The sequence below is a fragment of the Sturnus vulgaris genome, chromosome 1 (assembly GCF_052056855.1).
Source record: "Sturnus vulgaris isolate bStuVul1 chromosome 1, bStuVul1.hap1, whole genome shotgun sequence".
Taxonomy (NCBI): Eukaryota; Metazoa; Chordata; class Aves; order Passeriformes; family Sturnidae; genus Sturnus; species Sturnus vulgaris.
The window spans coordinates 62474854-62496441 of record NC_142243.1 but is presented as its reverse complement, the minus strand read 5'-3'; the positions used below and the strand labels follow the sequence as shown (position 1 = coordinate 62496441).

Below are 21588 nucleotides of genomic sequence, written 5' to 3'. Positions count from 1 at the left end.
ATCTGTATTTAAATTACTGTTATTTTTTGTGATTTTTGCAAAAAAAAAGTTGTGAGAAAAATGTCTACTTTTAGCTAAAAAATAAGTATTGTTTTTATTTCCTTGAGTCTTATCCAACCAGGGATATTCCATATTCAATGAGATTTTTAGTTTCACTTCTAGGTTTTGAAAGAAATAACCTATTTTGCAAATATAAACTTGAAAGCAAAGAGATTGTTAAGCAAATAATTAATAACACAGAAAACAAAAGAAGACTGTATGAAATGTATGAGATGTACTGTTAATAATATCAGCACCTGACTTGACTACATAACTCTCAACGTGTCACAAGAAAAACGTAAATTTTTTTTTCCTTTTTTTTTGAGAAAAGGGAAAAATTCTACTTCTCATTTAAAAACACACTCACTCAAGTGCACACACATAGGTATACACCACACATATACTGGAATCCCTGCGATATTTGGGATTGTTCTTATGGCTCCTACTTCTGCATCAGTTTAGAAAATTTTGTTTTCCCCAATAATTAATAAGAACAGTAACACTTAGCACTTAAAATTCCTTTTGAGTACATGATCTCTCTTTCACACCTTCACGCACAAAAACACATGCACAGTGTGTATGCAGGAAGAAGGAAAGGAACGAGAAAATAATTAAGTTGCTTTACTAAGCTAAATTTCCAGTTCATCTATATATAGTAGCAGTGAGGAATAAGCTAAGTAGCATTATGCAGGCTTATGCAAATTGTTTAGGATGAAGGGGGAGCACAGGTGATAAGAAAATAAATATAGCTTTGAAGTCCACCGGAAATCTGTCTTAATGTTGAGCAAGGCTCTGACTAAAGGAATAGTAAACACACCACAACACAAAGTTGTCTTTTTAACACCCAGTAGTTGTTACCTTAAAGAGGAAGGTAGCTCCATCTTGAGGACTTAAACTCAAAATAGATCCAGTAACATATGTCCTGTTAATTTGACCTAATTAGTTGCTGCTAGTTGCAGGATTTAGGTGAAGAATCCCATTACATAGATTAGAAATAAAATAGAGGGAATCTTGGCCCTTGGTGGAGATCATCTGGAACAGCAGTTTAATGTCTGATACATGCTGTTTCTGGGTACTCTGTTCTTTGCAAGGGAGTGTTAGAGGAGGTGAATCTAATAAGTATCTTCTGCGACTTAGCCTTCTGTAACAAGCTTATCTTTCTATTTGAAAAGCATCATTACTTTTTTTTTTTTTTTATTCCACCGGATTTGGGGATGGTTTCCTTTGGTTTATAATAAACAGCAAAAGGCTATATCTGTATTCCATTCAGTGTTGAAGTACAAGTGCTAACTGGCAGAGAACACTCTGATTGTCTGTAGTATGCTATGTCTTGAAACTATTGTAGGCTTTATAGTTATCATCAGAAAATAATAAAATTTGTAGAAAGGTGCAATTATTTTCTCCAGTAGGAAGTGGCTAAAAATATATTTATTTCTACTGTTGTTGTAAAATTCATATTGTCAATGTACTTTTCACTCTGACAGGAGGCTATGCAAAGGATGAAAATATGCAGGCTTTCAGAAGGCTTAGTCAAGAAAAACTCCCAAATTAAACTGGTGTGAAGTTCTGCCCAAATCAGAAGTCCAGAAGGGAGTCTCATGTCTGGCACTTGAGGCAGATATTACAGAACTTCTAATGAGTGAACTGTGATGAAAAGTCATAGCAGAGCACATTCTGAATATTACCAATAGTAAATACTTGACGTAATGAAAATATACATGGGATTAAAAAAAATCTTGAGCAACTGATAGGCATCACTGAAAGAAAAAGAAAGAAAAAGAAAAAAAAATTGTTTACTAAACCTTTAGTTCAAAAATTTTAATACCATGCTTTAGCATAAGTGATTCAAGGATATGTGTGCCACATAATGTAGAGGTAAGTAAAATAGGAGGAAAACATCTCTGCTGAATATTAATTACTATTTAATATATTTTTTTTAAAAATGATGTATCAGAAATATGGCTATGAGTGAACTGTGTATTATAAACAGCTATAATGCCTGTCTTTATTTTTGCATAAATATTTTATTTTTCTTTCAAGAGTTTCAAGGGATTACACTAACCAAAATGTTTTCCCTTATACAAATTCTGAAATACATCTAAACTGCATTTCATTACGCAAACAAGAACAATTTAGGCTCTGAACAGAGCCATGCTCTTACCTTAGGCAACAGCAGTATTAATATAGAGAGAAGCCTTCCTTGGGAAATAAGCATAGTTATAATACCAGGGCTAATATAGCTGCAGTGAATATCAAAACTTCCTTTGATTTCATGGAACAGGGTCAGCAGATTCATGTAATGTTGTTAAACTCTGCCAGCACCCTGATGCCAGACATTTGCAGAGCTCCTAAAACGAGAATGGAGTGTTTGACCTTGGTCTGAATTCTACTGAGTTTGTTTTACAGCTAGAGGATTTTTAAGAATGCTTTGGTCAATCAGATCACCTGCATAACAGAAATTTCCACCAAATCCGCTAATTGGTTTGAGTAATTTTCATTGTTCTGCTGCAGGGACGAGTACTAAGAGGTTGGGGAAGAAGGGCTCAGTTTTGTTTTCTTTTCTTGGTTTTTCTGAAAGGATTTGCGAAAGGAAGTCTGTGGAAACTCAAAAACATTTGTATTTTGCCTGCGAACTGATCTAGCTTTACATAATTTCGGGGGTTGGACTTTGTTGTTTGGGGTTTTTTTATATATTGTCTGTAAAGTTGGCTGAGAAAAAGTCTGTTAACCAAGCTGACTAGGAAAGATAAAGTAATATCTTTACTAGAGGAAACCCACACAGTTGCTTGGGTGATTTCTTAGCCTGGGATTGCAATGTGATTCTGAAGATAACCAATGTATTGAAAGATCCACCTAACTTAAAGGAAACCAGGGGAAAGGTTGTCAGCTGCTGAAGGCTAACATGATATTTCTAGTCTCCAGACTGCAGTGGCAGCCCTGAACGAGCTGTGTCCAGACCTGGTTACTGCAGAAACACGTAAATATAGAATGGAGCCTGAGCTGGCAAGCTCTGATACAAGTGCAATGGGTGTCAGTAACTGAGCTGGTACCTCTCTGTGTGGAGTTCCACGGCACCACGAGGGTGCACCAGGACATTCACAGCTGCACTCTGGCATTTTGCACTACGGCATTCTCTGCTGAAAAGGAGTATGCTCTCACTTATATATCTAAAATGAAATTTTAAAAAGCAGGTGCTGTATGCAAGTGCTGTGTAGGTTTTGCAGCTGGTTTGTGATTTACTGCTGATGTTTTTTAATCAATATATATCATTGTTGTATACCCCTTGGCAAAGTGCACAACAAATTGCTTTAAAGAAGCTTTGAAACGTTTTCTGTGTCGTTTTTACCCTCCTACCATCCACAGGCTTATGAAGGAAAAATCCTGACATTTCCCTGAGGTAACAGGGAGGATAAAGTAGGAAGTGGTGAGACAGAAGCATGGCCAGATGGGGTGTGGTATTTAGGAAAGCTCTTGAGAACTGTGGCTTACTAGAGAATATAACAGAAACAGTGAATGAATTCTTCATAAAAATGCATCGACCTTCTTTCCTGAAATTTTGCCTTTTTAATTGAAGTTAGATGGCTCTAACTTTAGATGAAGAATAAATAAATCAGAGGTGATACAGTATTGATGCAGAAAATGAATGACTGGTCAAAAGCTGTAAGGATCTGGCTGACCTGCTATGTGTCCATTCTGGCTGGAAAGCACATTGCTTGCTCACTGAAGAGATTCATTAGTATTAATATAGAAGTTCAGTAGGTCACAGAAATCTCATGCTCTCCTGGAAGGCTTAAAATAGAAGAGAGAGGTAAAGGATTAAAATGCTCTTAATGCCAGTACTCTCTGCTCAGCAGAGGTCTGGAGAAAACCCATCCCCTTTCTCTGCTGGCAAATTTGCCACTTTAGGCATATTATTTTTCTGTCAAATGTCCTAATTGCTTCAGCAGCAGTCTTGTCTGACAAGTGACTTGAGGTCAAGGCCTTAATGTAATTTTTTTCTCATCTGTTTTGTTTTTTTTTTTTCTCTCCAAGAGATTACACAATTAGACAGACTTCTCTACAGATAGAATAGTGATTAAAATAATCTGAGTGATAAAAACAATGTGCAGTCCAATGGAAACTGAACAAAACTGCTATTGTTAGACCTGAGCAGAAGCTAAGGCACAGGTTTGTCACTGAGTGAGAAGCGCTCTTGCTAGGTGAATTCAAACTTGCAGATAAAGTTGTTTAACTGTGGAAGTGGTATGTATCAGAACGGTGTCTTTCACTCCTTCTCCATCAAAATGCATGTACCATAAGTCAAACTTTAAAATCACAATTTTAAGGAACGGTCATTATAATGCTTATGAGACCTGTTCAGACAATTTTCAGCATTTCAGCAGCCTCTTAGAAATCTAGTCTACATTTCTTCAAAAAAGACTGTGAATGGAGTCCCCAGATTGGTTTCAAATGAAATTTGTGCATGATTTGGAGAAACATACTTTCACTTTTTTTAAACTTTTCCTCAAAATCTAGAAGTTGGGAATTTAACTCAGAGATCCATGAGAGGAGGAAAACACTGTTCAATTTTTAAATTTAAACCTGGTCATTCCTACCATTTTGTGCTGGATCTTTTCTGTCCTGCCCATATCACTGCTTTTCTCTCACTAGATAAATTTCTGTGGTGGCATTAAGAAGCTGCGCCTGCTAGAATGAGTCTGCAGAAATTTCTCAATAGCTTTATGCAGAGTCTTTAGTCTTACTGTCAGAGACAATGAGAAGAAAAAGAGATTTCTATCCCTGTCTCAGATGATAGAGCATGGCATTCTGTTACAGGTAAGCAATACTAAATATGGATAAAAGATGAAAATCTTTGCAATCCTTACTCAGACAAAAATTGCCACAAGAAAAAAAAAATCTATCAATGCAGAACTTTCATTATGCTTAGTTCTAAAATTGTCCTGAATCTGAAGAGCTCCCCTTTTATGAAAGGTATTGCTTTTAAAGACGATCTCCACCTAATGCACCAGGCAGTGAATGCTTGAAACTGTTATAGAACATGAGATAGAAAAAGCAAGTACTGAGTTCAGTAAAGTAAAATAAGATTATAGTGAAAAATTATTGAGTTAGGAATCTACAAGCACAAAGTAAATAAAAAAAGATTGGGGAAGCAGGAACTGAGTGGGAACTGAAACTCTGAGTAGCTCTTTAATTCAAGACTATGGTCCAGTAAAAGGCAGTGGGACTTGTAATTAGTGTAACCTAGATCCATATACAGCCTGGCTCCCCATAAAAATTGTTTTTCACTTCCAGTGACTCAAATAACCAGGACAATTTGCCTCTCAGAAAAAAAAAACTAAAAATCAGATAGGTTTTGCAGTTCTAGAGATGATAAAGCTAGGCTCTAATCACTTTTTCTTGTCAATACTACATTCATTCCCAGAGCAGTCTCTGATTGCAAATGGAAGAGCATTCAACAGAAAGAACTGACTAGGTTCTGGCCAAGGTCCAGTATTCTGGGGGCAATAACTACCAAAACCAACCTCATATCTTTCTTAGAAATGAGCCAGAATTTCACTACAGTCCAAGTGTCGTTTATAGTTCAAAAAAACCTCAGGAAAACTACTGTCATCTGCAGCAGAAAATGTGGTTCCATGTCAAGTGCATTCCAGCAGTTTTATAGCTGGTTATTTGCTTTAATATTATGCCTGTCTCAGACAAAGGCTTTGAGGTTTCTTTTCTGTATTTGTGCCATCAGGTGTTAAAATTTGGGCTCCTCGCTATGGAGAGTATGGTGAAGTATTTGCCCTGTGATGTGAAACAGTGTATAAAGGATGGCAGAGTTTCATTAATCACCGTGTGGCATTTCCATACACCTACAGTGTCTAAGGAAGATGAAGCTTCAACAGTTCACTGCTTCCCCTTGACCTAGCAAGAATGAAGATGTATGTGTTTCATACACATCATCTTTCTCTGCTTTATGCAAGCACTAACTAACCCAACCTGAGGCTGTAAGAAGCATGAAAATAATCCAAACCACAGGGTGTCCTGTAGGGAATTACTCACCTTCCATTTCCTCAGCAGAAAGCTGAGAGCCAGAAGAGAAAAATGATAACTGCTAGCGTGACAACTCTTTCAGTGAATAGTTCCTAGGGCTGGGCAACTCGGTGCCACCTCTTATACTTTATGAGATGTGAAATATTAGTTTATCCCTCAGGATATATGAACTCAGAAAAAAAACTGAGGACAGGTAAAAACACAACAGTGTGTGTTTGTCTAATATATGTGTGACTGAAGTGAATTTATGCATCAAAATGAATAAGGAGATTAATTTATTAAGCTTTTCAAACACACAAGAGATCCCGCAAAACAAAGGAAGTCTCTTTTTGTTTGTCAGATTTAATTTCATTTCAGCTAAACATCTCTTCCTGTTTCCAGTACTCAGGCCAGCAATCCAACCCCTTTACTTTCTTCTGGAAGGATGTTACAGAACTCTAAATATCAGCTGTATTTACAGTTCTGCAGTGTTTGAGGGTCTAAGTCACAGTCTAGGAAACCACCATGAGTTGCATCCTGTGAACACAAAGTAAAGTCATTGTCCCAGGTGTGGAATATTTTGAATCTGTAATACACAGACTCCAGCAATGTTAATTAATTCTCTTTTCCAGATGAGGACTGTTCAGATTCAAAAGAATGAGTGCATATAAGTCTGTAGGGAAATGGCCTAATATAAAATACTAAAATATTAATATAAAAAATATGTTGCCTTAGATTATGTATCAGAAAAATTTTTAATGCTGCTTTACTATCCAGAAGTGAAGTACCAACACCATTCACAGCCATAACAAATCTTAAAGAATCCCTGCCTACTGCTGATCTTAACACTTTCCAGCCCAAATCTGGAACCAGAATCGGACATCACTGACACAAAAATCAGTGATTAGATCTTCATCCTATGCATGACAGTACAATTTTGCTTTGATTCTGGAAAGTATCCCTGCCCTGCCTTTGAAAAGCCAAATTTTCATAACCTTAGTCTTCTATTTTGACATTTTCCTAGACCTGACTCTTACAAATGCTTGACCCGAACCTAAAAGAAACACTGGCGTCCTTTCTCTAATCTTTGGTGAGTTTGAAATCAGCCTCGTAATCCCAAAATTAGATGCAATGGTTACAAAAAAGCATATTGCAGTGTATTCTTTTGTGGCAACTTGGTAATAGTATCTGATAGCAGCATTATAGGCAGAACTAGAGGGTTTTCCCCTAAAACAACGCATCCAAATTCTTGATGAGGCACGAAGCACAATTCTGAGTGGGGTGATAGTCAACTCCTGTCACAAGAGTAACCCTCCACAGCCACTGACTGATTTGTACTCCTAGACAGGCAGAAGTGCGCACAGAAATGTGTTTTCTTGAAAATGTTCTCTTTCACTACACTTTCTCCCACTGCATCGGAGCTAGGAGGCAAAGCAAGCAACATCAGAATATTTATTCAGTCAGATACTACTTTATTTCTGCAAGGAAGCAGGATTCATCTATACAAACATATATATCTCTATATATATATACACATATATATATTTACAAAAGTATTTGTATTTACATGTATCTCTATGTCTTTATATGTAGATTTTTTATACATGCACACATACGCACATATATATGCATGCATGTATGCATGTATGTATGTGTATATCTCTATGTATATATTCATGCATCTATGTGTATATATATACATATATATATATATATATGTGAATAGCTGCCAGGACAGGCGGGCAGCGAGGGGTTGCCAGCCATCGGCCGATGCCAGAGGCCCCGGGCGCCCGGCAGAGGGAACGCGGGGCGCTCTGCAGGCACGGCGGGTCCCCCGCCGCTCCCGAGTCGCGGAGCCCCGGTGGGGACGTGTCCGGCTTCCCAAGCGATCGGCGCGCAGGCGCCTCTCAATCCCCAGCTCCGGTGAGATGCTCTCGAACCTGGGAAGGGGATCGCCCTGCCATTCCCTGCCTCCTTCTTTCTTTCCGGCCCCTATGCAGCACTTTTCCTCCAGACCCCTGGCTCGGATTAATTTTTTTTCTCCCTAGTGGCTATTTGTTTTTTTAACGTTGCCCACCTCACGGGAGCCCGTTTGCTCTCCTCTGTAGCTCCCGCTCCTCCAAATAGCGTTATCTGAAGGCAAAGCCGCCTGTTGATTATCCCCGTGTCCCCTTTTCTGAGCTTCCACCCACCCTTTGCCCCCACCCCTCCCTCTGTTTGATTCCAAACCTTTGGATGGTGTTTTGGTGTCATTAGGAGATTAACATCCCTGGAGCACCAGGGGAGGAGGAGTAGGAGGAGGAGGAGGAGGGTGGAGGGGAAAGCGAGACTGCAGGCAGGAAGGTTGGCACATTAGCACGAGTGAGACTCTCCTCCCGCCGTCCCAGCCACCCCCGGCTCCTGGGTGGCAGCGGAGGGGGCGTCTGCCGGCGCGGCGGGCTGCGGACGGTGGCAGGCGGGTGTGCCCGGGACCCGCGCCCGCGGAGCGCCGGCGGCTGCCGGCGGGCGAGCGGCGGGCGAGCGGCGGGCGAGCGGCCGCGGCTCCTGCGCGCAGCCCCCCTCTCTTTTATGAGCAGCGAGGAGGCAAAGCGGCAGCGGGGGACACCTGGAGGAGCATTTCTTCCCCGGGTTTATGAATGGCACTGACATGGAGGAAATACCGTTTCAGAAAGTCAAGACCAAGAGGAAGAAGTGCTGCCACTGCTGCTGCTCCCCGCCGGCTGCCGCGGCGTCGGGAGCGGGAGCCGGGTTGGGAGACCCCCCTCCCTTGCTGCTGCTGGATGCCATCGCCTGCGAGGACGAGTTTGACTGCAAGGAGCTGGAGGCTCTCTTCCAGAGCTACAACCTGAAGCTGGAGCAGACGTCCACCCTCAAGGCGCTGGCCGTCCTCATCGTGCTCACTGCCAGCCTAGCCCTGGTGGAGCTGCTCTCCGGCCCCAGCCTGACCATCTCCAAAGGTTCGCACCCGGTGCACTGCATCATCTTCCTCTCCCTTTTCATCGTCACCAATGTCAAGTACCTGCAGGTCACCCAGCTGCAGCAGATCGTCAAGCTCACCTTGCTCTTCAGCTTCACCTTTTCCTTCCTCTGCTGCCCCTTCTCTCTCGGCGCCTACGGCATGGAGCCGCCCAGCGCCCCCGAGCAGGGCATGTGGCAGCTCATGCTGGTAACCTTCGTCTCCTACTCGCTGCTTCCCGTCCGGACGCTGCTGGCCATCGTCTTCGGGCTGGTGGTGTCCGTCTCCCACCTCATCGTCACCGCCACCTCCGTCAGTGCCAAGCGGCAGCGGCTCTGGAGGACGGTGAGAGAGGCCGGGCCGGGCCGGGCCGGGCCGGGCACTGCAGCACCGCAGAGCCCGCGGTGCCGGCCCGCCGGGGGGAGGGAGAGCGGAGCGGCCCCGGGCGAGGCAGGAGTGCCCGGGCTGCGCCCGGCAGGGAAGGGGCGAGCGCGCACCTGTGCCTCAGGCGTCTGTGTCTGTAGTTGCCGAAAGTTTCCGGGAGGCAGGGGGGGATAGGGCGGCTCTGGGGAGACGGAACCTCTCGGCTTTGTCTCTCCAAGAAAAACCGGGGATGGGGCAGGGAAGCCAGCGATACCGTGCCCCACTCCCGGGGCAAGTTCAGAGCACCGCATGCACGGTCAGTGCAATGCAGCGCGCATCAGTAACACCACCTGGCTCTGTACAAACTTGGCACAGACAATAAGCTGCGTGTGGTTATAACACCTCCACCGAGTTGGTTCGTGTCCTCGCTGTCTCAGCCGTGGGCCCTTCGTACCTGTACACAGCCCATCTGCGGGTGGGGGCTCTGAGGAAACGATGTGAAATAGGTGGGACACTCAAAGAGGGAACTCTCCCAGCAAGCGGGGCATTCCCCCTTCAGCTTCCCCATGGCAGCTGCTGCCCCCTTTCCACAGACATTACCTACGATGGCAGTGAGCTTCCTAGCGATTCTCTCTCCCCTCTGAATTAATCCAGCAAAACCTCCGTCTGCAGCTAGCATCTTTAGAAACGTGCTGCTGCACTCTCCCCTCCTCCCCCGAGGAGCTATTTATATCCCTGCAGGGCTTTCTCCGGCTCTCGTGGCCTGATGGGCCGCACTGGCAGGGGGAGGAGGATGAGGAGATACGCGTATAGGAAATGTGTGGGCTGGCAGTCGGGGTTTGCCACTGAAGGCTCTATTATGTGGTGCGTCTGAACCGCTGGGAAAGAGGAATTGAAAAAATTTTGTGTCCTTCCTTGTATGCATTGATTATGCCTGCCCTCAGGAGAAGCCACGGCTTCTGTCATCCAGATTGGTGTTAAACAACAATTTAATACAAAATTGAAGTACTTAGCACATTACTTCTGCAAAATGCTAGTATTATTCTCCATGAGCGTGTAAGGCTGTGTTGCGATGCTAGGACGTACACAGTTGACATGGGCATAAACGCAGCAGAACTGTACACCTTTGTGCCTGGAACTGTGAATTCCTGGATCCTTCTTCCATGCTCGCACAGACACACACACCCCAGTGTGACATACATGCACAGAATAGAAATATACCAGGACAATCACTGAGTGGGGTTACTGAGACAAACAGGATTATTGATGGCTTCAAGCTGCTGAGCTGGTGGACAAAATAAATTGTATATTTTGAAGAGGAAGAGAGAGATAAGCTGAGCTTTATGATTTACCCAGATAATCTGATGGTCTATTTTTAAATATGTGATTTAGAGTTTCCAGGAGAGGGGAGAGCTGATGAAATGCGGGAGCACGGAGAGAAGCCTTCCTAAAAAGCATCTGGAAGGATGCTAAAACCACTAGAATATTCTTTTTGAATAAGGCTGAAGATAGCTCCTTTTTTACTGGAGTGCCAATTAGTCCTTATGGGAGTCCAGGCTATCCTGGCTACCCTGACACACAGGCAGACTTTCCTTGATGCCAAGCTGCATCTGCTCTTCTAGATGAGTAACATAAAGAAGCTGACAATAACGTCTGCTCACTAAATTATCTAACCAAGGTCGTGAATGTGAAACATTTTGAAGAGAAGAAATCTGCTAGCTCTCTCCATTCACACTAGTTTAACTCAGTTATTCAACAGGCAAGAAAGTGGCTTGAGAATGCGTAGAAATAGTTGACTAACGTCTGATGTAACATATCTATGCTTCTTCTTCATCACCATCTCCCCCACCAGAGTAATTTCAATGGTTTGTATGCAGTTCCCAAAACAGTATGCTTTGCTGATAACAGGAGGCAGAAACCGGCTCAGTCAAGAGAAATAACTGGTCTGTGAACTTGTGTCACAGAAATGCACACTGATTTGTGGCATATTGGCAAGGAATAAGTCTTCTGATTTGAAGACCATCTCCATGTATGAAAGGGACTTTTCCCGTACAAAGAAGTTTTTTTCCTTTTCCAAAGAACAACTTTGTAATGGTTGGGTGTTTAAAGATAAATAAAGGCCACCTCGTCTGAATTTTATTTGCTTGGCCTGAGGGCAGCTGAGCCTTTTTTGTAAGGGCTAGAATGGACCTTTCCTCGTGACTGGGATCTGCTTCCCAGACACTGGATATTATCATGACAGCCCCTGTGCTTGTAGACACAGCATGCAGTTGGTGTGTCAGGGAAGCAGGACTGCTCTATGCAGAGCTGAATAGTATGAAAGGCTCTGTTCTCTCTCCCAACCCCTTGCTCCCTAGCCCCAAGCAAGTGGATGAATTTAAATTTTTATACAAATATCTGAAGTATCCAAAAATGTAGAAACACTTGCACCAATCACTGAGACTGGTATTCTGTTAAAGAACTCTGTGATTTGGGCAGGGAACCAACTTGGGAATCAATTTTATTTTTGTTTAGCCTGAGCTTTAAGAGACTGCAGATCTAGTAGCTTACATTGAAGTTACACTGGAAATTTGTCAGCAAGACCAAACAGTTCATGTTATTTCAAGTTCAACCCATTAAAAAATAGGCATAGCTAAGTTAAGGGATTTTATCTGAAGTGAGCTTTTAGATGCTCATCTTCTATTTCACGAAGTGTGAAGAATCCCTGTTTGCAAATCTTTGAATGCCAAAAGCCTCATTAACTTCAATAGTACTGCATCAGAACCTGAGTGTGTCCCATGGCATGCTTAACACTTGCATTCTTTTAGACGTAAAAATTCTCTACGTAGTAAAACCAATGCTCTTTTTGGCCAAGACTTCTATTGAGTAAAGCACATTTAATTTGCAAGTGATTGTTTTCTGACAGCAAAATATTGTCTATGGAGATCATGCCATGCCATACCATGCAGAAAAGCAAGTACAGGGAGGTGATGAGCGCCAGGTCAGTAATATAACAGAACTTGAGCTTCATCTTTCCACTCAATAAGTGTTTTGCTCATCACATGAAAGAATCCAATCTACTAATATGTCCTGCTCCTTTCTAAATAGTAGTAATAGATTTTATATATATATATATAGGTAAAAGTGCAATCTAAAAAATATGCACAGTACTTGGGGGCAACCTTGATTCCAGTTAGTATCATGTCAAAGACGTGTTTACTTCACAGCTGGTACTGCATGTCTTATCTAACATTGTGATAAGGACGTAAATGGTGCATATAATCAATATCGTATTGATCATGCTAGTTGGACTCTCTCCTTTCCTTCAGAATCATGGAACAAAATGCTCCTGCCATATAAGGTGACAGTGTATCCACAGATGGCTGAACCTACAAATGAAGTTTTAAAAGCTTGGACTCTCATCTCTTTTTTTCTTCTTCTTTTTTATTTTTTTTTTTCCCGCTACAGATTCCAGATTTATGTTAGGTGCTTCAGAGCCCTTACAGAAATAAAAAATCCCGTCTGAAGGATCTTAATATAATTTTTATTGTAACACAGTGAGTGGGTGTTAGAGACATGAGGACCAGATGGGGTAAGGAAGGCAAAGGCTGCTCATAGAAATTACTCAGTGGTGGCATATGCACTGTTTCATGTCTTACCATTAAATAACTTTTTTTGGCCCTCTAAATATTTTTGTCCCCTTTTTATAAAATGTATGCTTATTTCCAGAAAATTAAAAACCAAATCATATACCACCAAAGTACTCTCACACATCACAGAAGTCTTTGCGAAAGAGCAAATTTTTCACAAAAAACAGAATTCCAGCATGAGGAAAAAAGAATGGTGCTATCATAAACTAGCACAATATTTTTCAGAAGTGTGGTGAAACAAATGTAGGTTTCAGTTAGTTTGTTTGGGTTTGTGGGGTTTTGTGGGTTTTTTTGTTTTGTTTTGTTTTGTTTTGTTTTTTACCGTTGTTGTTGTTGTTGTTGTTGTTGTTGTTGTTGTTGTTCCTGGGAGGTTTTTTTGCCTGCGTTTAAAACTGATTTTATGCATGTATTTATTTATCTGTATGATAGCACTTTTATTGATTCAACAAGTACCAAAACTTTAAGTTGGGATTAGATAGACTGTGTAAAGGATAATGTGGGGGAAATTGGTATGATTTATTTAAAATAATTATTTTATTACTTAAAAGTTTATTTTATAATCTTGACTATTTGCAGGTTAGTGTGATAGTATTATAGAATATCACAAGGAACTGTCATGCCAAAGTTAATCTTATTTCTCCTGGTGTTTGAAAGGTAAATAATGAACACATCACTGACAGAACTGATAATCTCCACACCTCTGTCTCTCACACAGAAGGCAGAGTCTAGTTGCCTAATAAAACGGCTGGTAAATCAAAGACAGTTCAGCTCCATTGTCATTATTATTCAGTGCAAAATTCCAGTTTTCTACCTCATGCATATAAAATACTGGTGAGGGACTGTACTAGTTCATTCTTTGTGATGCTTTTCAAATACTGGTATCAAGAATATCTCTAGAATTGCAGGCATATCTATCCACTAATAATCTGCTTGAATTCACTATTTTCCTCTCTTTCCAAAGATAGGGAACATTGTTTTTAGAGTTTCTCAGTATCTCTGTGTAATTCTAAGTTTCATATTTAGTCCATGTTGAAAGATTGTTAGAAGTGGAGGGGGGGCAGGTTGGGATTTTTATTCCTTCCTTGTCAAGCGGTATCTTAATTTGTGGCATAGGCTTTGCCAGGTTTTGACCACAGTCATTTTATCTAGGGGCTGAAGGGTAGGATTTTTTGTGGAATGTAGATTTCAGGATCTTTTTCCACACAGAGATTAGTATGCTCTTGGCTTCCTGAGTCTGCAGACTGCTGACACTGCTACTCTTCATGGGTTTCCAAAAATTAACACCATGCTGATGGTTCTGCATGGTTGAGAAACAGGAAACCTTTGAGAAACTGTCAAGAATCACATGACTTGGAGACATAGTCAATAACAGTTTATCTGAGAAGTTTAGTTGTTATTAATAGGCAAGATACCAATATTACTGAAAAAAGAGGGCTTATATTCAGAAAAATATTAAAAAATAATTTTAAGAAGTTAATACTGTTAAACACTCAGTTTCTACCCACTTTCTTTGATTTTAGGTTCTCCTCCTGCTTCTTTAAGCTCTAAGAGAGGTGGCTTTCATTCTGCTGGTGGTATTGCCTATATTGGGAGCATCTGGAGTCTTTCACAGGAAGGAAGGGGATGTTCATGTTAATGCTGATAATATGCATTTCACTTCCTTTGTTGTTCTACAGCTCCATGTTTCATCTAAATTTTTAAAATAGTTTTCTTGCATGTATGGTAAATACTTGCTCTTTGTTCTCTTTGTTGCAACTAATACCAGATCCGTCCATCTTCATGTTCACATTTCTTTAACTGACTGTTGGGGAGTCTTTTTATAGCTATGGGTGTTATCTTCAATACCAAGTCTATGCTGCACCTTTTGTAATCCCATGCTTTTACTCTACACCACCTCCTGTGTCTCCTCAAGACCTGTACTGTGTTTCCATAGGCCTACATTTCTGCATAGTACAGCACTGTGTTTTAGTCATAAAACTGTTGTGCTAATATACAAAGATTGCAAAAGTAACATAAATGAACTAGGGAGATCTGGTCAACTAGGGAAAATGTTTAAACCAAGTAAAACAATGTGCACATGAGCGAAAAAAAAAATAAAATATATGTGTGTATATATATATATATTCATCCTGAGAAGCTAAACTTTTAGTCCAGAACAAGCCTGACATGACTCAGTTTGGAGACCTTGCAAAGTTAGTGCATAACTAACATATTATTCTGTTTAGATGCAGTGCATTCCTTCTCTTGACATTCCAGAAAACATTAGCTAGCATAAAATAATGTTTTCTTTCTATCATGGCTAGTTATTGTCTTTAACTTTCTACTGTCTTTACATCTCTTTTCTGTGTTACCACGGAGTGGTACAAACATAACTAAATGCAGGTGGCACATATGGAAAACCAGAGATGAGCCAGAAAAGAATTGTTTCTTGCTCCTTGTAAGCTCTTGGTGGTGCCAAGAGGGAATAATTGTTAGAAAGTATAATATGAGTGCAAGAAAGGCATAGTTTCACACAGACTTCATGTTCTGCTTAATTCATAACATTATAAGAAAATTTCATCTAGGACTTGAAATTTTTGTGGTTTATGACAGGAAGAATTCAGGCAGTATTAACTCCTATAAGACCCTTGCTGTTGGGAAAGTAAGGAAAGACTGCAAGCAGAAGAGGCTGATTCAAGTTTTGGAGCTGAGCTTTGTCTTTGGTTGACTATGATGGATGGATATGAGGGACTATCAATGAGTAAAATGTAATCCTTTTTTTTTTTTTTTCCCTCAAAATTTCCAAATTATGTGATTTTCTTTCTTGCTTTCTTCCTCTGGGAAACTTTAATGGAAGAAACTTGCTTTGCTCCAAATTTTTAAGATACATACCTAGAGGAATTTGAGGAAACAACATAGTTACTAATTTGTTGTCCAGCTGTTTATATTCTGCATGAATTTACCACATGAGCTGATTCCTGAAATAAAATCACCAAACACTTCATACGTACAGAAAAGCTGTTTTCTCCATCAGTATTTGAAATAATGAAAAAATCCCAGAAATGTAGCTCTAGTGTGTGGGTCTAAGGCAAGCAATAAAGTGCAAAAAAAAAACCCACAAGAAAGACAGTTACCTCTTTAGCTGTGGTTCAGGAACTACAGAAAACCTTTGTCATCCAGAGATGTGTGTTGCAAGAAATGTTTGGCTAGTATGAAAAATGTTATGGAGCAATATTTCACTTTAACATCACTTTTTAGATATTTGTTCTGGAGCAGGATTATTAATTATTGGGTTCGGTAACAAATGTTTGTGCATCTTTCTGTACAACTTCATAGAAGTAAACATGATTAACTTTTTACAGTGGTTAGCACATAAAATTAAGGAGTGCTTAATTTGGCAGTTGTGGGCTTTTTTCATACAATGTAGAAATGTTTGTCAATTGCCATAAATCTGCTTATTATTACCTCTTAGAAGATGAAAACAATTATCCACCCACGCAAAATTAGAAAATGAAATAACACTAATAAACACAGTTTTAAAAAGAGACATAAAATATGTCCTTAATTTGAGTATCATCAAGCTGAAAAAGAATATTGTCCTTGAGCAGGGCTTATGAAATTTGTCGACAAGAAGTTGAAAATATGTCTAAGCCTTCTAAGGAGTCTCTTTCTTTCTTTCTTTCTTTCTTTCTTTCTTTCTTTCTTTCTTTCTTTCTTTCTTTCTTTCTTTCTTTCTTTCTTTCTTTCTTTCTTTCTTTCTTTCTTTCTTTCTTTCTTTCTTTCTTTCTTTCTTTCTTTCTTTCTTTCTTTCTTTCTTTCTTTCTTTCTTTCTTTCTTTCTTTCTTTCTTTCTTTCTTTCTTTCTTTCTTTCTTTCTTTCTTTCTTTCTTTCTTTCTTTCTTTCTTTCTTTCTTTCTTTCTTTCTTTCTTTCTTTCTTTCTTTCTTTCTTTCTTTCTTTCTTTCTTTCTTTCTTTCTTTCTTTCTTTCTTTCTTTCTTTCTTTCTTTCTTTCTTTCTTTCTTTCTTTCTTTCTCTGGAAAGTAAGGATTACCCCTCATGGATGTCCTGTGTGATTCCTGGTACTGCACCCTGCAAGCTGTTGTGCTGATCTCTCTGCCAATCCATGCTGCTTTGGTGTAAATCAGCTGTCACTGCAGGGGCTGTGGGAGTGGAAGAACCCTAGTTTTTAGTTCATAGTTGGATTAGCTACGATGAATGCTCTGTCATTCTTATATACTTTGAAATATAAGGAATAATGATGCTTTTCAAAACAGAGAAACAAACTGAGCACTATCTCTGTGTTCAGTATGTGAGTTTCCTCTTTCCTCCACCAGTTATGTAAATGACAGTGGTGAATGATAGCTGCTTGAGTTCCCCCAGATGGAAAGATTACAGCAGCTTATTTGGCCTTCTCCATGCAGCGCTCTCTATTTTAGGCAACAGTAGATTGAGGAGATTGCAGCTGAGTTAATTTGCCTCATCTGTTAGTCAAAATAAACTGCTTTATCAATAGTCCATTTCTTCTTGCTTGCACTATTAAAAAGATTAGTCTGGTTTTTGCCTTTGAAGAGACCACAGCCTGAAGAGGGGTTTCCTATTCTAAACTGCACTTCACAATTCACTGATTAATGTTAACACAATGGCTGAAATGGCTTTGGTAGGAGAGTAGTGTGATTTTCTACCTGAGGGTGAATACTCTTCTTATAATAGCTTCTGGAGTGTCCATCACTGAAAAGGATAGTGATGTTTAAGAGGAAAAAGTAGGCTTCATTTGCCGGATTTTCTTAGCATGCCTATTGGCAATGAAAAATACACTTTTCTTACTCTTGAGTCTCAGAAGAATACTCTGAAAAAATTAACAGTTTGTATTTTACAGTTAGAATGAACAGAGGTACTGAAATGAGCACTGTCCACTTGTAAAGCTTAACTTATCCTTAAATGATATTTTTGCAGCAGTGCTAATGTATCATCAGAGGATATAGTAATTTAATTTTTTTTTTGCTTGCTTGCTTGCTTTTTTTTCTTTCCCTTCTGATGCTTTTGTGCAACCAGATCCTGTCAGGTATTTGCTGATCCCCAAAAAAGGAGCATCAACCGGATACAAAAGAGAGAACATTCTTCTGGAATGGAGATTACTGCAGAAAGGAAGATGGCCTTTCCTAATTCCCCTAAGGGTACACAATAGTCAGCCCCAAGATCTTGTCTCTCTTGTCCATTAGCGAGTCTGCAGCCATGCACCTTTTTTCCAAATCTCTTTGCCATCATTTGCAAAAAGTCCCATTTCTTCGTCACAATTATATATTGGAAAACTGAGCTTAGCCACTGATCATAAAGATATTTCATTCTCATGGGATAAAGATGTAATACCTAAAGTAGGGAGAAATTGTATTTCCTACAAAATGTCTTTCATGCCCCTGAAGATGTCTTTGAAGTTTACTAAGAGTTTCTGGTCCTCTTTAAACATAAGGATTTGACATATAAATAAACCATTATCTAACATTCTCAAAGAAATTCTTTTCACAGGGATATATCAGCTATCTCAGCTCCTTTTCCCTTGTGTGTGATAGTTGCTTCCATTCCACTTATAAAAATGGAAAAGAAACTGAAAAATGAAAGATTTACAGCTACTTTGTACAGCTGAAAACCTTTTTCTGAAGTTGTAATTTTAAAAAATGCATTTCTAAAGCTGATACAGTGCTGAGTTACAGTAATCTTACTGTGCACAATCCTAAATGGAGATGGCTCTATTCAGTGGTACAAACCTTGGAAATGAGATTTTTTTTCTTCCTTATTGCAGCTAAGGGGTTCAAGAGTGGAGGTGTATGAGGGAAAAGTATTTTCTTCTTTAGAACCACATTTCAGATTTAGGTTTGTAAAGCTCAAGTTCCTTTAGTATCTAAAGATATTTTGAGGATCTACCAAAATGTGTAAGACTGATGCCACTAGTCCAGTTTCTGATATGAGAATGTGTGTTATTTATAAACCATCACTGTTGGTAACTCAGCAAACCTGGAAAACTTAAAGTTGTTTCCTTGGTCTGTGGGCAGACATGAATGTTATTTTTGCTGAGGTTGCTTATGAGGTAATATATATGTCTTATGTGGAATTGTAGTGGAAGTTCAGAGGGCCTCTGCACCTACACTTTGCATGTATAATAGCAGAGAGTGAGGCAACCCTACTTCCAGGGCATTACAGAGTGTGCTGCCATATTTGACTCTTAACATGCTGGGTAAATACCATTATTCTGACAGTAGCAAAAGCCACATTGACCCTAAATCAGTCCCAAGGAAGGCCCAAGGGCTTTGACTTGCCAGCAAATGCCAGCAGTGCAACATGTAAGAAGACACTGGATACAGTATGAGCTAATTCTGTGTAACATGGCAATAAATGCAGAGTATTTCGATGGGGTGTTTTTTTTTTTTTTCTCAAGGAATGCTTAAACTATGTGGAAACAAGCAGGTATAGCAGTTCAAAAGCTGGCATGAAGCAGGCTGTATGGGAGTAGGTGAAGAAGGGAAAGCCATTAGGGGTCAGATAACTAATCCTCAAGAGAAATATTTTTCTCTCTAGCATCTGAAAACCTCTCAGTTGTTTTCAGAATCGATTAAACTATCTCCAGTTGAAAATGTTCTTAGGATTGGTGAAGATGTTAGAGGTCTACTGATGGCCCGGACATAATTCTATATCGCTGTATCACAAAGCTATTGCAATATTAGCAGTTGCAGATACTGATTGGTATTATCAGTCTGAGCAGTTTCAGGGTTAAACTTTGGGGAGTTGCATGTGACAAAGGAGTACCATAGGAAAAATAGGATCTAGTTAGCTTTCTCAGTCTCTGTCCAGCAGATAGAATGTTTCATTTCCCCTGCCCTCACTAAATGAGTGAATTTCTAGTGTGGTACACAAAGAACGGAGGAAATTCTTATCAAGACAAAATTACTGACATATAAATGGCTAATAGGTGTCCATTTAACAATTAGTAAACAGCAGAGTCTTGGTTCCACTATCCATTTTGAGGATTAATTTAGTCCTTGGACACATTGAAATGTCATTGTCGGTCAAACATAATGCCAAAGACAAGAAACAAACTGCATTTTGCACCAGTCTGTTGCTGATGCTTTTGGTATCTGAAGCACACTCTTCCAGTGTTGGGTGCTTCATGTACAAAGTGTGCCAGTTTTATGGTGTGTGCAAACAGAACAGGAACTCCAGGTAATACATTTTCTCCTCTGACTCAAGAAAACTGCAGCACAATTCTTTACATTCAGAAGAGGATACACATGGTGACAGACCTCGGTGCACTCACTTTCTGCACCGTGGAGACTCTCCCATTCTAGGTCAGTTGTGCCTGTGCCTTTCCTAAGGGTGGGTACCACTCTGTACTGTCCCACTAAGGCATCCTTTTGGGAATGTGTCAGTCAAGCTTAGTCTGAGTGCGAGTTTAGAAACTGTAACACAGCCAGGTGTATTTTGTCAATATAGCCTTCTATGTTGTAATCTCACCTCTGTGTGGATCATAAAGTAGCACTAAAGTGCTAACAGACAGATCAGGTAAAAGGAGAGGTCATGAAGCCTGGTGGTAACTGGTGATGCCATCATATCTGCTGTTTATGTCCCGAATAGTAAACTTGGAAACCATTAGTAGGTGTGATGACATGTGATGCTCAGGTGATGTCCTCTGAATAGGAATCAGAAATCTCTAACACTGAAAGGCAGTGTCTAGACTTTGTCCAGATTCCAGGAATAACAGATATATAGCAGGAAGGCAGTCTCATAGGTGAATGATTTGGGTTAAACAGTAGTTAAAAGGCCAGCTGTTTCTTTATGGGTTTCCAGAAACCAGCTTTTAGCAGCTTAATTTTACTCTGAATCGATATTTTTAATCATCATTAACACAAAACAGTAGTCTCATGAGTGTGAGTACACCCCCTTATTCACCAGTTTCCACCATGCAATAATGTTTGAATCCCTGCACTGAGTGGAGTGGGAAGCTGCTAATGTGAATTAGAGCAAGCCAGCTAGGATGGGCCTCCAGATGGATGTTTGCCAAAGTTGTCATCACACCTGCATGGGTTTCTGTGCTGACATGAAGAGATTGGGAATAGGAATGAGCAACCAGTGAAAAAAAAAGGTCCAGAAATGTTTTTTTTTAACTGTTCTGTCAGTTTAGGTCCTCATGTAACAGCATTCACGTTGTATTTACTGCTGCATGAACTTCAGCAGGAATAGTGTTAGCCTGATTACATCTTTTGTAAATGCAGCCTAGCTTTTAACTTTATACCTAATCCTATGTTCCTTAATTTAGATATGGATTTTTGTGAAATACTTAAAACTAGTGTTATAGTTAAATGTTGGTTGATTTTGTATTGGTGTTAAAACAATGGATTTCTTTGATGGATCCTGGAACAGTTTTCAACTTAGGTTCCAAACCTTGTTAAGCAATTTGAAAATATAAATTACTCTTAGGGACCAAATATCCTATTTTCTTATGTTTCAAAAACACTTGAAAATAATTGAAGGATCCCCTCTAAAAAACATGTATATAGAGGAACTAATTTGCTAAATTGTACTGAAAAAAAAGAAGTTACAATTAAAAATGGTTAGAAGC

The 21588-nt window shown here is 40.0% G+C and overlaps 1 protein-coding gene across 1 annotated transcript in view; it reads left to right on the top strand.

The window, feature by feature from the left end:
* The first annotated feature begins 8669 nt into the window (after positions 1 to 8669).
* Positions 8670 to 21588, top strand: part of ADCY1 (adenylate cyclase 1) — a 155400-nt gene continuing 142481 nt past the window's right edge. Inside the window, exon 1 of the mRNA XM_014877323.2 lies at positions 8670 to 9355. Within this exon, the coding sequence (XP_014732809.1) occupies positions 8687 to 9355 (669 nt within the window). The 5' untranslated portion in view covers positions 8670 to 8686. The remainder of the gene's footprint in view (positions 9356 to 21588) is intronic.